The 15,879-nt window shown below is 38.6% G+C and overlaps 2 protein-coding genes across 2 annotated transcripts; both read right to left on the reverse strand.

Moving 5' to 3' along the window:
* Window positions 1-777: 777 nt before the first annotated feature.
* Window positions 778-4,192, reverse strand: LOC133854965 (uncharacterized). The gene is made up of 3 exons (XM_062291246.1): window positions 4,034-4,192; window positions 1,858-2,168; window positions 778-1,271 (listed from the first exon to the last, which is right to left on the reverse strand). Exons 2-3 carry the CDS (start codon window positions 2,080-2,082, stop codon window positions 1,068-1,070), a joined length of 429 nt encoding a protein of 142 aa, XP_062147230.1. The 5' UTR covers window positions 2,083-2,168; window positions 4,034-4,192; the 3' UTR covers window positions 778-1,067.
* A 608-nt stretch (window positions 4,193-4,800) lies between these two features.
* Window positions 4,801-14,251, reverse strand: LOC133854222 (uncharacterized zinc finger CCHC domain-containing protein At4g19190). The gene is made up of 7 exons (XM_062290310.1): window positions 13,995-14,251; window positions 13,827-13,889; window positions 13,262-13,416; window positions 12,978-13,094; window positions 7,105-7,306; window positions 6,402-6,516; window positions 4,801-6,302 (listed from the first exon to the last, which is right to left on the reverse strand). The coding sequence occupies exons 1-7, from the start codon at window positions 14,217-14,219 to the stop codon at window positions 5,425-5,427; spliced, it is 1,755 nt and encodes a 584-aa protein (XP_062146294.1). The 5' UTR covers window positions 14,220-14,251; the 3' UTR covers window positions 4,801-5,424.
* Window positions 14,252-15,879: the final 1,628 nt, after the last annotated feature.

The raw sequence follows: 15,879 nt of genomic DNA on the forward strand, positions 1-15,879 counted from the left end.
AACTTACTACAACTCGGCCCTTAGCCCTTGGGTGTTCACATATCAATGTTGCGTTCATGTCAATTTCAATTTCAATGGTTGTTGATGTCATGCCATCATTGTAAGATGCATACCATTTATCATGTTCTGCTATATATATATATATATATATATCCCTTCAACGGCTGATTAGAAAGAACAAGGCTATCAAGTTGCTAACAACTCCCATGAATTGATTCCTTCAAATTTTAAAAAGCTTCCACCCAGATGCATTGCGTACACGGGGTACGGTTGCTGAGTTACCAATGCAATAAGTTAGAAGCGATCAAAGAGGCCGGATATGAGACTCCAATTGGATTATGCACATGATTTTACCACCAAAATAGAAAAGGTTTTGGACAGAGAAATAAAGAAGACAGTTTCTGAATCAATGAATCCTGTCAGACAGTATACTTAGCAAGAATGTTCAACCTCCTTGGAAGCTTATTAAGCCAATGGACAACACTTGTTTTTTTCTTTTTTTTTTTCCTTCACCTGATGTATACTGTGAAAACATGTATTTAGAGAGATAAATGCAGATTGTTATCTAGTTTTTGTTGTGTGCTTGATCAGATCGAGTACTGTCTTGTACTCTTCAATTACCACTTCACGCATGAAGGCTTTCACAAATACCAAGTTCAAAGATAGATAGCTATCATCACTGGTTTCAATGACATTTGAATTCATATATCATTAAATATATGAATACATATATGAAAGGAAAAAGAAGAAAGAAAAACCATTGCTGGATGTCAGTCATTGAACCCAACAAATAAAAATTTATAGCCAAGCCTGTCTAAACAGTTCTGACCATCTCAACAATATTACCATAAACACTCATCACACATTTGCCTAGTCAAAACTCCAACAAATCTTTACTGGAGTATTATAACACACGGGCACTTAACTTTGTGGGACAGAACAAAGTTGTCCAAGAAAGGGAAATAAAACGAAAAATCAAATGCAGCAGACCACAATCTGGATAGGATTATAAGCGTTCAAGAGATTCAACTCTTCAACTCCAGGCAGTAAATATGCTGGAACAGCGGCTACTTTTTCTTTTTCGCTTTAGCTTTCCCACTGCCCATTTGGTATTTGTTATCTTCAGTCTTTGAGCTTGCGTTCATGCCTCCTGCTTGGTTGAACTGTGGGGACAGCAATTTGGCAATCTCTGGGAGACCAACTCTGTCTTTCCCTTTCAACATTTTACCCAAGTTATCCTCCCAAATCTTGTCCTTGTGGATACCAGGGCTCTACATGGTACAATTGCTATGTCAACCCACCAAAGAAGATCAATCCATTGTTCTAATAGATAACAAATAATGTATGTATTACTCGTAGAAAAACAGAGAAAAAATAGGAAGGCATGCAAGCCCTTTGACTATTTTAGCAATTACAAACGAGGGTCACAGTCAATCAACTACATGTTAAAACGAATCGCAATCACCAGTCTGTTTCTCCCAATACTGATCCAGAATTATAGACAGACCCATTCTAATCATCGAATCAGGGTAAGCCTCATTCACCATACTATCCGATCTAAAATCAACTCTTTCATTACCTATATACAAGTTCTTTTCAGTTTCATGTCAAAAGAGACAACAGCTGCGAATCAAAATCCATTATGTTTCTTTAAAGTCATATTTCAATCAAAACTAAAAGGAAGTTCAGTTCTCAATATCCTTCACGAAAAGAGTCAGAACAAAGAAAATGGGCATTAAGAGTTGAATGGTAATGGTTGCTGACAGTTAGTTTGCCACAGCAATTTCATCAAACAGTTGCAAAGCAAAGCAAGACATGTAATGAAGTATATATATAAAGAGAGAGAGAGAGAGAGACCCGGAATGTGTTGATCTTGATGAACTTAGAGATTAACAAGGCATTTTGAGAGCGAGAGGTGTGAGGAATGCCGAGGAACTTGTGGAACTCAGAAGAAGAAGAAGACGGTTTGATCGCTTTGGTAATCGCTTTGGGAATGGGATGATGCGCTTTGGTGCTCATCCTCCTGCTTCCTACTCCCAATACCCTAACTACTGCACCCACCATGCCCATGCCCATGCCCATGGTTTTAGGCTTTCTTCGCCTTCTGCGTATAAGTTATTGCTTTGAAGGCCCCTTTTTAACCCAAACTTTGTCCTCCCTCCTATCTCCTGGCGACAACAAAATTTGCAAAGATCATAGAGGAAAAAAAAATGCCCACCTACCAATTTCTTGAAAAAAATAAAAGAATCCTGTGCCCACTGAATAAAGTTTGGGTAATAATTAACTACTAGGAGTAATTCAAAAGTCATTTATTGGGAGATTTTAATAGAACTTCCCAAGTAATTAGAATAAGAAAAAATAAACTTATTTAATTCCTAGGATTTGCAGTTGCACCAACTGATCTCTGAGTTATCAAAAGTATCATAAACCAGGACGGTATGAAGAATTTAACTTTGGAGGGGCAGATTAAATTGAATTTTTTTCAAAGGGGCCATTATTAATAAAGTAAAAACAATCTTAAATATAAATTTTTTTTTTTAACAAATTTAGAAGCTAAAAAGTATTTTTGGGGGCAGGGGGCTCGGGTCAGCCACCCTTGGTCCATCCCTAATCCACGAGATTACTTATTTGTTCAATATACCATGTGGTTCAACCCCTCACCCTAATAAGGGGTGACATTGCAGGTGGCAATAGTCTCCCCTCCACCCCTCACCCTCACAAGGGGGTTGCTGCCACCTCTTACTTGGTGAGGGGCTGCTTCCTTTCACCATATGAGACACATCCCACTCGACCTCTCCTCATCTGGTGAGAGGTTGCAATAAAAGGTGGCCCTCTTTTCTTTTTTCTCTCTCTTTTTCTTTTTTAAAATTTTTAATTTGTTATTTGAGGGGTAAAACTATAATTTTATAAGAACAAGCAGCCTAAGTCATCACCTATGTCTCATATTGAAGGGTGTACAAACGGTTATAACCGTGGTTATTGGCTAAAACCTCTAACCACCTAGGCAGTTATTGCATTTTACCAACCGCAACCGCCTCCGCCTAGGCCGTTAGCGGTTATTTTTATAACCGCCTGTTAGTGGTTATTAGGTATATAACCGGCGGTTGAAAAACAGCCTTCCAATTTGGGCTTTGGACCGGTTTTGAGCTGGTTTTGGGCCGGTTTTTGTGCATGTTTTAATTTTTTCAAATCCAAAACACAACCAAATACAAACAAATCCAAATCCAAGACAAATACTCCAAAACATTATAAATCCAAATAAATTAAAACCAAAAGAAATAGGAAGAAAATTTCAGCAAATAAAGCCTTCTGTTTACACTCGGGAAAAAAAAAATGCCTTCTGTTTACAAAAAGCAAGATTTTTTCCTCTATACCAATTGGCTACAGTTCTTAAATCACTTCATTTTCTGATACTCCTCTATGTTACCAATACTCCGTTGGCCTTGGCTCAAGATGAGAAGCAGTTCATCTACAATGGCTTCAACCAAGCCAAGCTGCAGCTTGATGGAATCGCAGAAATCCACCGCAATGGTCTGCTGCAGCTAACCAACATTGCAGACAACTAAATTGGTCGTGCTTTCTACCAATTTCCTATCAAATTCGACACAGCTTCATCCGGTTTAACTTCATCTCTTTCATTTTCTACCAACTTTGGGTTTGTCATGGTTCCTAAATTCCCAAATGATGGTGGTTTCGGCATTGCCTTCACCATCAGTCCCTCCAGGGACTTCACCCATTCTGGAGAAGGTTGGTATCTGGGGCTTTTCAATGAGTCAAATAACGGCCCTTCCGCAAACCACATATTAACAAAAGGGGGAAGATAATCCATAACCGTGAAAATCAAACCATATTAACAATTCAATCCAAACAGATCTACTTCTACTTCCAGAGTTCCAGCACAATCATAATATTGAAGTGCTATAATCAAGGTAGAAGATCAAAAAACCAATCAAAAGAAGCAAGCAAACGGCATCATTTTTTCATCAAAATGCAAAGCACGTACGGAAAGAAAGCGAGAGAAAGAGAAGCTTACGGAGTAGCTTGAGCTGAGCGGAGAGGAACGGCAGCGGCGGAGAGGGCCGAGAGGCTGATGCGGAGTGAAGACTCAAGTCTGGGTCCCTGGAGAGCAAACGGGCGGACTCAATGTAAAGGGCCAAGGCTAAATCAGTAAATAAATAAATCAGACTCAGACTTAAATCATCAATATTCAATCATGTATTCAAGTTGAAAAGGCGTTGTTTTGGTATTTAAAATACCAAATAGACGCGAGGCAGGGCAGTGTAACGTAGTTTGTTTTGTTTGTTTAGTTTTTTTTTTTTTTTTAAAAAAAATTATTTTATATATATATATATATATATATATGGTAGGCAATTAGCGGTTATTAACCGTTTTTCGCAAATCTTATAACCGCTTTCGAAAGCGAATATAAGCGGTTAGCGGTTGCAAAGCGGTTATAACTGCTCCGTTTGTACACTTCTAATATTGACTATAGTTGTGATAGGGATTTACGTGTGCATCTAACAATTTTCGATAAACGATTGAAACGGCATAAATCATTTTGAACAAATAACTTCGTGCTATTTTTGGTACCCCAAAGATTAATTTGAAACTAAAACAATGGAAATTTGATTTTTCCCCTTTGTTTTAAGAAAAGAAAAATCTAAATCCAAATTGGCAAATGGCAATAGACAAAATAATAGATTTCACTCGGCCTCTGTTTCCTTCTCTTTCATGATTTCAGTCAAGCAATGATTAAAGCCTTGACATACCAAAGCTTAACAGAACGAAAACAACACAGCAGAATCTAAAACATATATTACAAACAAGAATGCAAAAGGGTAGGCATCCCAACAAGAAACCCCATTCTGATATAGCAGTGCCAAAATGGTAACGAAAGAGGAAATAGTGAACAAAATAATAGATTTCACTCGGCCTCTCTTTCCTTCTCTTTCATGATTTCAGTCAAGCAATGATTCATAATTGCATGGGACAACGATCAGGAGTTCATAAAATACATAAGAATAACTAAACAAAATAAAATTTACTTTCCATGCACGTCAATCCACATTACACGAGCTATCAACTTCAAATCGGAAAATTCAAGGTTGCTCCAATGCAGAACCTGATGGAGAAGTGTGATGTAATAGGGGAGTTTACACGACCAATTGACCAACGACACAAACGTCAGATAGGAAGCAAGCTTCATATAGTAACATTATGATGAGCATCGGCTGATCTACATGAAACAACCCCAAGAGACACATTTGATTCCCTTTAGTATCTCCTTTTCACGGTTAAAATTATTAACTTGCAACGTGACAGCACTTATCCAGCCAGATCATTCAAGTATATACAAGAATTTCGAAATCTCATTCTTACAAAGCATCAGACTGATGCCAGTAATAGTGATGATGGGGATGATATTTACTCCAACGAATGCGGATGAGGCTTTTTGTTTCTGCTCTCGTCACTTCTACGATGCCTCTCGATGTCGGAATCTTTAGACAAATACAAATGCTTGTCTCTACTCTTGTCACTTCTATGATGCCTCTCGAGGTCGGACTCTTTAGATGAATACAAACGCTTGTCTCCACTCTTGTCACTTCTATGATGCCTCTCGAGGTCGGAATCTTTAGATGAATACAAACGCTTGTCTCTACTCTTGTCACTTCTATGATGCCTCTCAAGGTCGGAATCTTTAGACGAATACAAACGCTCGTCTCTACTCTTGTCACCTCTATGACGCCTCTCTTCATACGAATAGGAATCCTTGTGCGTGCTCTTGTAACTTCTATGATGCCTCTCAGATTCGGGATCTTGAGATGAATAGAAATTCTTGTGTCTGCTCTTGTAACTTCTATGATGCCTCCCAGGCTCTGACTCTTCAGATGAAAAGGAACGCTTGGGTCTGCTCTTGTCACTTTTATGATGCCTATCAAGGTCAGAATCTTCAGATGAGTAAGAACGCTCGTCCCTGCACTTTTTACTTCTACCATTTCTGTCAGCAGCAGAATCTTCAGATGAATAAGAATGCTTGTGTCTGCTCTTTTTGCGTCTATCAGACTCTGTACTGTCTGATGAACTCGATTCAGAATGATTTCGCCTTTTTTTCTTCGTCTTGCATTTTTTCTTCTTTGATCTCTTCTCCCCATCCTCAGAAGATAACTCATCTTCATTTGGATCGTTCAATTCTCTACTAGGTTGTGGCTGCTGCTTTTTTCGCTTACTCCTCTTTCTGGACTTCTTGGATTTGTCAGAGAAGTTGGTCAGAAACATGGGGATATCACCCCCACTGAGGAACCCTACAAAATGGATGGGGATGACAGTCATCACGCCAGCATCCAAAATTTATACAAGATAATAGTTATCACTGAAATTGCTGGAATAGAAAAGGCATATACCTCCATACTCATCAAATATGTCATCAGCTACTATTTGCTGGTTGGGATCATCCAGTTTAAACCCTCCCCGGGGAGGGCTAACTCCTGGTTTTTGCTTAAGCTCCCACTTTAGAGGCTGTGAAATAGGCCAAAGAACATGGGACAGTTGATGTTAGTTCTGACTGCAGGACCATGTTGCAACACAAAGGGATAAGGATGTTGGCTAGCTTCCAGGGTATTCAATTCAGAACCAGAAATAGAAGTAAAAAGAACTAAAAAATGACCTTACTGATTTGATTCAGAAACAATATACATTTGTGCATGCTGAAACAATATACGGTTTTGAGTGGAATAAAATTACAGGTGCAAAATGACGATATATCTCTGACAAAAGCAAAAAGAGATGAATATCCACTCAAAGGTGGGGGTGGCATTTATGAGGAGAAAAAAAAAAAAGGAGAGTCGCCTAAAAATAACTTTACCACATGCCATGGAGACTGATGAATGCACTAGTAAATGAAATTAGTTTAATTCAAGTTCAAGGAGTGAAAAGGGCTACAAGGAGGCCAGGAACTCTGGTTCCACACCTAAACAGCCGACAGAATTTTACAGATTCACCAATTAAACAGCAATAACAAGTTGATTTCAGTAAGCAACAAGGAAAAATTGGCTTTAACAGCCACTAACCAAAATTTTTGAGCAACCAATGGATAGTGAGACTGACCTCACTGGGATCTGCATGGGCAAGTATGGCATTTAAGGGGTCATCTCTTTTCAGTCGACTCTCTTCATTAGGCATTATAGCATCCTTCAATGGACATTCGCGGTCACCACTTTGGTGGCCATAATTTCCACATCTTAGACATTTCACATTGCGCACTTCAACTCCAAATGGTTTCACTCTGGCAGGAACACCAGTCTCCATCCTGGAAAAATTAATCTTTGATGAAATTTACAACTCAATCAGTGTTCACTTATCAATATCACATGTATGCTAAACTCAAAATAACTGTGTAAATGATAGCAGTTACAAGGTAGTTGTATCTCCATAGCCAGAGGGAAGCACCAGGTAAAGAGTTCATAAAGCTTGACATTTCATTTCAAAAGAATAAACATCAGAATCCTGAAGAAGGCTTATAAATATATCGCCTGTCTTCTAAAAGTTGTAATGTATCACATACCTACTACAAGTCTTTGGCAGTTTCAACACATTCAAACTAGAATTTTTTTTTTTTTTTTTTCCAACACATTAAAAATAGATGACTAGCTACTTAAACCCCCTTTTGGATAGAGCAACTGCAACAAAAGTCAAGTGCTCTTTTCAACCATGTAAAAATAATTACTGTGGAAGGGTATTTAAAAATCAGAACCATCATTAAAAGCTGCAAGGGAATGGAAATTTAGATAAATACAATCAATCTGCATGGATAAATTTGTTGGACTGATAACATCTTTTCTAAATAGCACACAATTAAACAATAAGCAATACCAAGGAGTTATATGAATCTGGCATGGCTTATTTGATAGCTTCTCTTATGCATTTTCATTATAAGGGGATTTTCCTTATATTTCTAAGAAGCCTGTGGAGAAGTTTCCCCAAATATGAAAGAATTAAAAAGGCATGCTTATATCATACTTTCGTAATTAATGCCCAAATTGTTCATTGGGACAAATTCAACTTGCGCAAATTCACTAAGACCCAACACCACTTTGTTGCACAAAATAATGGACCTGATATTAGCAAGGTGTTCAGCATCAGCATCACAAAAGGAAAGCTGTCATCCACAAACAACAAAAGCAATACTGCCACAATTCCTCAAGAACCAATTTCAACTGGAAAACCAGAAAAATAACCACCCTCCATGGCTCTAATTAACATTCTGCTTAGGATCTCCATGACAAGGAATTAAAAAACCACGGTGAAAGAAGATACCCTTCCCACAGCCCTCTGGACTTATTAAAGAAGCTATATAGAGTGCCATCAGCCAAAACCAAAAATTTGACCATGGAAATGCAAGAAAGAAAATACATTTCTTCCATTTCCAGCCCAAACTAAATCTGTCCAGCATATAGGTTAAACAGTCCCATTTCAGGTGATCAAGAGATTTCTTAATATTTAGCTTGCAGATTCCATTGATCCTACTGTCCAGGCAATCATTAGCTATGAGAACTAAATCCAAAAATCTGTCACCGACTCACCAGTCAATAAAAGTGTTCTGAGAGTCCAACACCAATTTCACTACATCCCCTTTTAAAGCTGTTAACCAAAACCTTTGCCAAGAGCTTATAAACATTTCCAAACCAAACTAATCAGCCAAAGTCCCTAATATTTTGAGGTAACGTTCCAAACCAGCACTCAAACAACTAACAAGGCCTAATAATATTCTGAATATTCCACAATATTGATTTTTAAACTCGTCGCCACAACTTATGTATAATATCGACTATAACCCACATGTAACTTGTGAACTCTAAAACAACTAAACAACCACTTGTAGTTAATGCCACATATATTGAATAACTACATCCTTAAGCAGCAATAAAGCACATCCTTGTATAAAATGGCAAAACATCTCCATGCAATGTATTAGATAAACAGCATGTACATATATAATTCCCCAACCTCTACATATCCAAACTAAACAACTTTATATATACTGAAAGAGGACCCAAAAATTTCTCAGCTCCATAATGGAGAATCTGAAGGAATCGGGTATTTCAGTCCATAGGAATAACACAGACAGAAGTCACTGAATACATATTATGGTCCCAGGAATTATTCTTTCAGTTGCTTCGCCTTATTTTTTATTTTTTTTTTATTTTTATTTTTTTAAGTAATTGAAATATCATTAAAAGCGCAAAGCGCAACCCAAGTACACATGAAGTATACAAGATAAATGTCTATCTATAAAGAGAAAAAAGAACAAGTAAATCACTAAAAACTAATCACCAAAAGGGCTACAAACACAGTTGTATAAAGGGAATAAAAAAAGAACTTAAGCTCCTCCAAAATCCTCTCACAATCCTCAAAATTTCGATCGTTTCTTTCCCTCCAAAGACACCACCAGCAAGCAAACAAATCAATCACCCGACTAAGCATAACCAAGGACAGCCCAAAACAACTAAAAAAAGCATTCCATAAGACGTTAGCAATCTCACAGGAAACCTCCACAGCCTCCCCATCTATCTTGCACATACAACACTTATCAACCACAATTACATGCCGCTTCTTAAGGTTGTCCATGGTAAGGATCTTCTCTAGAGCCATTGACCAAGCAAAAAAAACCACACTCAAAAGGAATCTTGGTCCGCCAAATGCTCTTCCAAGGAAAAGAAATGCCATCATTACAAACAAGAACGTTGTAAAAGGACCTAACATCGAACGCCCATTTGTTTGAAAGGGCCTACCAAAGCTTGTCTTCACCTTCCATTCTCAATTTAAAGGAGTAAAACAAATTGAAAAACGAAGCCAAGACATCAACCTTCCAATCGTGAGCCACTCTAATAAAGCTTACGTTCTACTGAAGAGAGCCACTAGAAAGCTCCAAATGAACTGCAACGGAGCATTTTTCACACAAGCCGAGAAAGCTTCCTTAGGGCCTTCTCCCCACACCACACATCATTCCATAATCTAATCTTGAAGTCATCTCCCAGCTCAAATCTGGTATGACTATAAAACATCCTCCAACCCCTCCTAATATTCTTCCAAAGCCCAACCCCATACGGCCCAAGGGGATCAAAAGAACACCACCCTCCCCAAGAACTACCAAATTTGGAATGCACAACTCTCCATCGTGCCTCTCTCTCATGCACAAAATGCCACAACCATTTCCCTAGAAGAGCACGATTGAACATCCTCAAGTTCCAAACCCCCAACCCTCCCTCGGAAATTGGAGAGCAAACCTTTGATCAATTAACCGGATGAAATTTGAACTCTTCACCTATCCTACCCCATAAGAAATCTCGATGGAGCTTTTTATGCGGTTTGCAACACCAACAGAAAGGGGGAAAAGAGACATGAAGTACGTAGGTAAATTGGAAAGGGAGCGCTTTAAAAGGGTAATCCGACCACCCTTAGAGAAATACATCATTTTCTAACTAGCCAATCAACGCTTAATCTTTTGAACCACACCATCCCAAATAGGCTTAGCCTTGTAAGACCCCAGCAATAGACCAAGATACTTCAAAGGCAAAGAAGAGACCCTACAACCCAAGATGCCCCCTGACCCATCTACATTATCCACATTATCCACAGGAACCAATTCTAACTTAAACAGGTTAACCTTCAACCCGTGGACAACTTCAAAGCATAAGAATAAAGCACGTAGATAGTGAAGATGTTCAAGATTGGCCCCACAAAAAACCAAAGTGTCATCCGCAATCAACATGTATTATATGGACCACACCAAAGTGCTTAGACCCCATGGAAAAGCCTGAGATAAAAACCGCATCAACAATTGCAGAAAGCATTTTACTTGAAGCCTACATGACAATAACGAACAAAAAAAATAGACAAAGGGTCCCCCTATCTCAACCACAGGAGCTACTGAAGAAACTGGACGAGTTGCCATTCACCAAAACAGAGAAGTGCACCGAAGAGATACAATGCGCTATCCAAGAGCACCATTTCTCCCTAAACCCGCACATTCTCCACAAATACAGTAAGAACTCCCAGTTGACATGATCATAGGCCTTTTCAATATCCAACTTGCAAAGCACCTCTGGTGCAAGCACCCCTGGATCACCAGAATTAATCCTACTATCCGTACATTCATTCGCTATTAGCATAGAATTAAGGATTTGCCTACCTTTAACAAAGCATTCTAGGGCTTCAAAATAATCTTCTCCTCGACCCTTCTCATCCTATTGGCAAGGACTTTGGCAATAATCTTATAAACTATAGTCGCAAGACTAACAGGCCTAAAGTCCTTAAGATTAATAGCCCCAGATTTCTTCGAGATAAGAGCAATAAACATGGCATTAAGGCTTCTTTCAAACATACCACTAGCATGAAAGTCATGGAACACCCCCATAATGCTTGTCTTAATCACTTCCCAACAAGCTTAGAAGAAAGTCAGAAAAACCATCAGGACCTGGAGCCTTATAACTGTTTATACCTTTCACCATCTCTAGGACCTCCCTCTCCTCAAACAGATGCTCTAACCAAGAGGCCTCTTTCGCATCCATAGAGTCAAAAGCAAGACAATCCAGCTTGGGCCACTAGCTGAACGGTTCTAAAAAGAAATTCCCATAGAACTAAACAATATGTTCCCTAATAACAGGTTGGTCCCAAAAAAATGAGTCGTTTACTAACATCGATTCAATGGAGTTGTACCACCTATTCGAATTGGCTACCCAATGAAAACAATTTGTACATTTTTTTTTTTTTTGATAAGTAAAACAATTTGTACATTTGTCACCCTCTTTTAGCCAAAGAACCCTTGACTTTTGTCTCCAATTAATCTCCTCCACCAAGGTACCTTTTTCCAACTCACTGATAACCACACTTTTCCTCAACTTCTCTTCAACAACTAATGCTCTCACTTCCTCCAACTTATCAAGGGCGCACAACTCTTCCAAAAGAGCTTTTTTATGTATCTCCACATTACCAAACACCTGCTCATTCCAAATTTTTAAATCAACTTTAAAGGCCTTAAGCTTTTGAGCCAAGAAGACGCTAGGAGAGCCATTAAAGCAATAAGACGACCACCACTGCCTCACCTTTTCCACAAAACCTTCAGCCTTTAACCACATATTCTTAAACTTAAAAGGTCTTTTGGCCCCCCTAAATTCTTCCACAATCAAGAAGAAAGGAGAAATTATCTGAGCACAACCTATGTAGCCTCTTCTGGAAAAGATTGGGATACTTAGCTTCCCAATCTGTTGAAACAAGAAACCTATCAATTCTTGACCAAGAGGGGGAATCCCAATTATTAGACCACGTAAAAGACCCCCCCTACAAGGGAAAGATTTTATAACCCAAAATCTTTACTTATCAAAAAAGATGATGCCCTGCTCAAAAATGAACCCAGAAAACTCCATCATAGCTGGAAAATAACATGCCTCTCCCGATCTATCACTAGGAAAGCGGGTGACATTGAAATCACCTCCAATGCAGCATGACATATCCCACCAACTAATTAGGCCGGCGAACTCCTCCCATAGAGACCGTCTGATGCTATCTGAATTAGGCCCATAAACCCCATCAAAAGTCCAAATAGAAGAAGAGCAAGTTCCAACTAAAACTCATCTTTAACCTATTGTAAATTTGGTAGTTATTAATTCTATCACTTTCACTTTTAAACAGAAGAAGAGCAAATTTCCTAATAAAAGCAACAAAGCTATATATGGTGCATGATGCTGAAACTATTGCAGCACAAAGTCTATATACTTCTCCAGACAACTAGTTCTAACAGAAGGCATAAAGGATACAGGTTGTCCTCTCAATTTGTATGATCAGCAACATCTTAAAGATTTCTTAACTTGTTTAGACATTAGCTTTCATCTATGATGCCAAACAACAACCGAGTAAGCTTTGCAACATTAAACATGTCACTCTTCCTCTTGATAACTGGAACAGAGCAGATCCATACATACCGAGGAGCATTTTTTAATACTTCAAATTCTTCTTCAGTTGGTAATGGACGCCCAAAAACATCTTTTGGTCTCGGTTTCTTCTTTTCTTCACCTCTGACAGGAACAGATTCTGGTGGCCTACAAGAGAAATGCAATCACTTTTTAACTTTAGCTTTGGAAACAACATGGTGAACACGTTACTGCGAAGTACAAAGTGCATTTCTATTCTTTCATTTTTCCTTTCTGGGACAAATTAGTTCCAAATTAGAATTGAGAACAAAAGAAGGCAGAGATGTAAATGGTACATTGCAGTAGAGGCCCCATCAGCGAGTGGGTCTTGAGAGGGGTTATTCTGTTCCTCTCTTTTCTTCTCATCAGCAATATCTGCAGCTTTGGCACTTTCAGCATTGTAACCAGGTGGGCGTACATACATGAAGCTAACAGCTTTCATCATCTCCACCTATCATTGTACAGATTACAGTTAAATAGAATATAAAAAATATACACATATTTGGAAAACGCACGCCCTATAAAGAATGCAGTACCGCGAGATTGTTGCATGGTTAAGCTTCGTGAGAGCTTATCAGCAAATGGAAGCATGATTGTTGAATACAATTTAGGGTTTCCTAAAGTTGGGTCTTAGAAGTAACTGAGGAAAGGAAATGGGAAGGAAGTATCGTACAATTGGGTAAACATATATTTCAGTCTAATCCACTAGTCAATCGGATTATGGTTGATAAATTGTCATAATTTAATAAAAGTCAAATTGTTGCAGAACAAAAACATAACCAAGGAGATCAGATGAATACATGAATAGAGGGAGATAAATCTAAATCAGCTGAGAAGGAGGAGAAAGAAGAAAGGCAAGACCTTTTCCTTTTCTTTCTTGGAGATGAGAGCGGACTGCCGAAAGAATTCCTGCTCCTGAGCATACTGCGTGCACAAAGAGAGAGAAAGTAATTGAATTTTAATATAATAATAAGAGAATAAAAAAACAAAAAGAGGCATCGAAATGAATAAAAATGAAGTGCATCATGCCTCGCGAGCGACTTCCTCGGCTCGGCGGTCGCGCTGGGCGTGGGTCTGCTCGGCAATCCACTTGCGGCGTTGGTTGGGATAGGAGAGGGGATGCCATGGCTTTTGGTTCAGGTACGAATGGCTCCATGCCGTGCCTGCCTTTGTCTTGTAATCCACTTCACCTCCACCGCCCTTGTCCGAGAACCTCTTACTCAGCCTTATTCCTCCTCCCTCTTCGCCTTCCATTCTTTCTGCCCTCTTCTCCCCAATTTCTCCACTATGCTCTACAATCTATTATCTACACTGCGTAGACTACTCACACGCTAAAGGCCTAAGTTATTGGGCCAAGCCCAACCAACTACAACAATTGAAATTCCGACGCAAATAAAATTTACGGAAAAGTACATGTATTCCTTCTAAAAATGAAAACGAAACAAAGCTATCCGTGGACTCGTTCGGGCTCGGTTCGATAAGGCTCGGCTCATGCCTGACTTGATTATTAAATGAGTCATTCGTGGATATGAAACTATACTCAATTATTATTAAACGATACATATTCGCAAATATACTCGTAAAAAAGCTCAGCTCGTATATATATAATGCTATAACTATAAATTATAGTCATATAATGTCACATAGTTCATAAATTCTAACTCATAAGTATACAATTCATAGTAATATAAACTATAAAGATTATGAACTAGTGGTAACTGGATCACTTCACCACAAAAGATCGGTATTTCTTTTTTCGAGCCGAGTTGAGCTTTATTTTTAAAACTCGTCATGAGCTCGAGCTCGTGATAAAAAAGCTTGGCTCAAGCTCAAGCTCGTGATAAATTTAAATGAGCCAAGCTTTAACATGCACTACCCGCCCAAACTCGGCTCGTTTACATCCCTAATTCCTTCAAATTACCACTCAATTGTTAATAACCTTCATGAATAATAGATTGCATCAATATCCTTCCAAACTACAAAAAATTGTCAATGTCCTCCAATGCCAGCAAAAAGACAAAAATGACCCAAATTTTTGTCATTTCTTTTCTTCTTCATTTTTTTTATTTCTAATATTGTATACGGTATACGGAGAAAGGGCCGGTGTACGTCGTCGAGATTCGGCGAGAATACCCACGCCACCGATCGACGAAAAATACCCACTTCAAAAATACCCATTTGGCCGAGAATGAGTAGATCGAAAACACCAAAAGAAACCAATTAAACAGATCGACTAACAAAAAGGACCAAAAAAAAATTAGCAAAAATACCAAAAATCACCATCAAAAGGACCCACAAACCACCGGCCTCTTCTCCATCACCGACGACGAAAACAAGCTTCTCCAGGTGTTGGCGATCGAGTCGTGCGTCCGGGTGGGGGTGAGTCGTCGTCGATCTGTTGAGAAAAAGACAAACAAAGTAAGCCATTTTTTTTTATGACAAATGGGGAGAGATGTACGTGGGAGCTGGGGAGAGACAAGAGTGTTGAAAAAAAAAAAAAAAAGAGGAGAGACGAGAGATAGAGATCTGGCTTTTAAAAAGAAAAGGAAAAAAAATTAAAAAGCCAGACAGATCCGACTTTTAAAAAGAAAAGAAAAAAAATTAAAAGCTTGTGCAAACAGACAAATTTAAAACCCCTCTCCCCCCGAACCTTGCAAATGGCAACGTGGACTGTGGTCATAAAGCACGTTGCGAAAATTTGAAATTTTAAAAATATTTTATAGAAATTTTATTTCTTGAAAAAAATTATAAAAAAATAAAAAATAAAAAAATTAGCCACGTGTATTAATTACACGTATCCAATTCGCAACGTGTAATTAATACACGTGGCTAACTGGTTTTTTCATATTTTCTGTTGCATCTAGCCATGTGTATTTAATACACGTGGCTAACTGGCCACACGGCTATAGTAACG

Source organism: Alnus glutinosa, chromosome 13 (assembly GCF_958979055.1).
Source record: "Alnus glutinosa chromosome 13, dhAlnGlut1.1, whole genome shotgun sequence".
NCBI lineage: Eukaryota > Viridiplantae > Streptophyta > Magnoliopsida > Fagales > Betulaceae > Alnus > Alnus glutinosa.

Coding starts and splice junctions, on each gene's coding strand:
- LOC133854222 (XM_062290310.1), bottom strand. CDS start 14,219: ATGGAAGGCGAAGAGGGAGGAGGAATAAGGCTGAGTAAGAGGTTCTCG. Junction 13,890..13,994: donor CCGAGGAAGTCGCTCGCGAG/GCATGATGCACT, acceptor TTGTGCACGCAG/TATGCTCAGGAGCAGGAATT. Junction 7,307..12,977: donor GTATTAAAAAATGCTCCTCG/GTATGTATGGAT, acceptor TAATTTTTCCAG/GATGGAGACTGGTGTTCCTG.
- LOC133854965 (XM_062291246.1), bottom strand. CDS start 2,082: ATGGGCATGGGCATGGGCATGGTGGGTGCAGTAGTTAGGGTATTGGGA. Junction 1,272..1,857: donor TCAAGATCAACACATTCCGG/GTCTCTCTCTCT, acceptor TGTACCATGTAG/AGCCCTGGTATCCACAAGGA.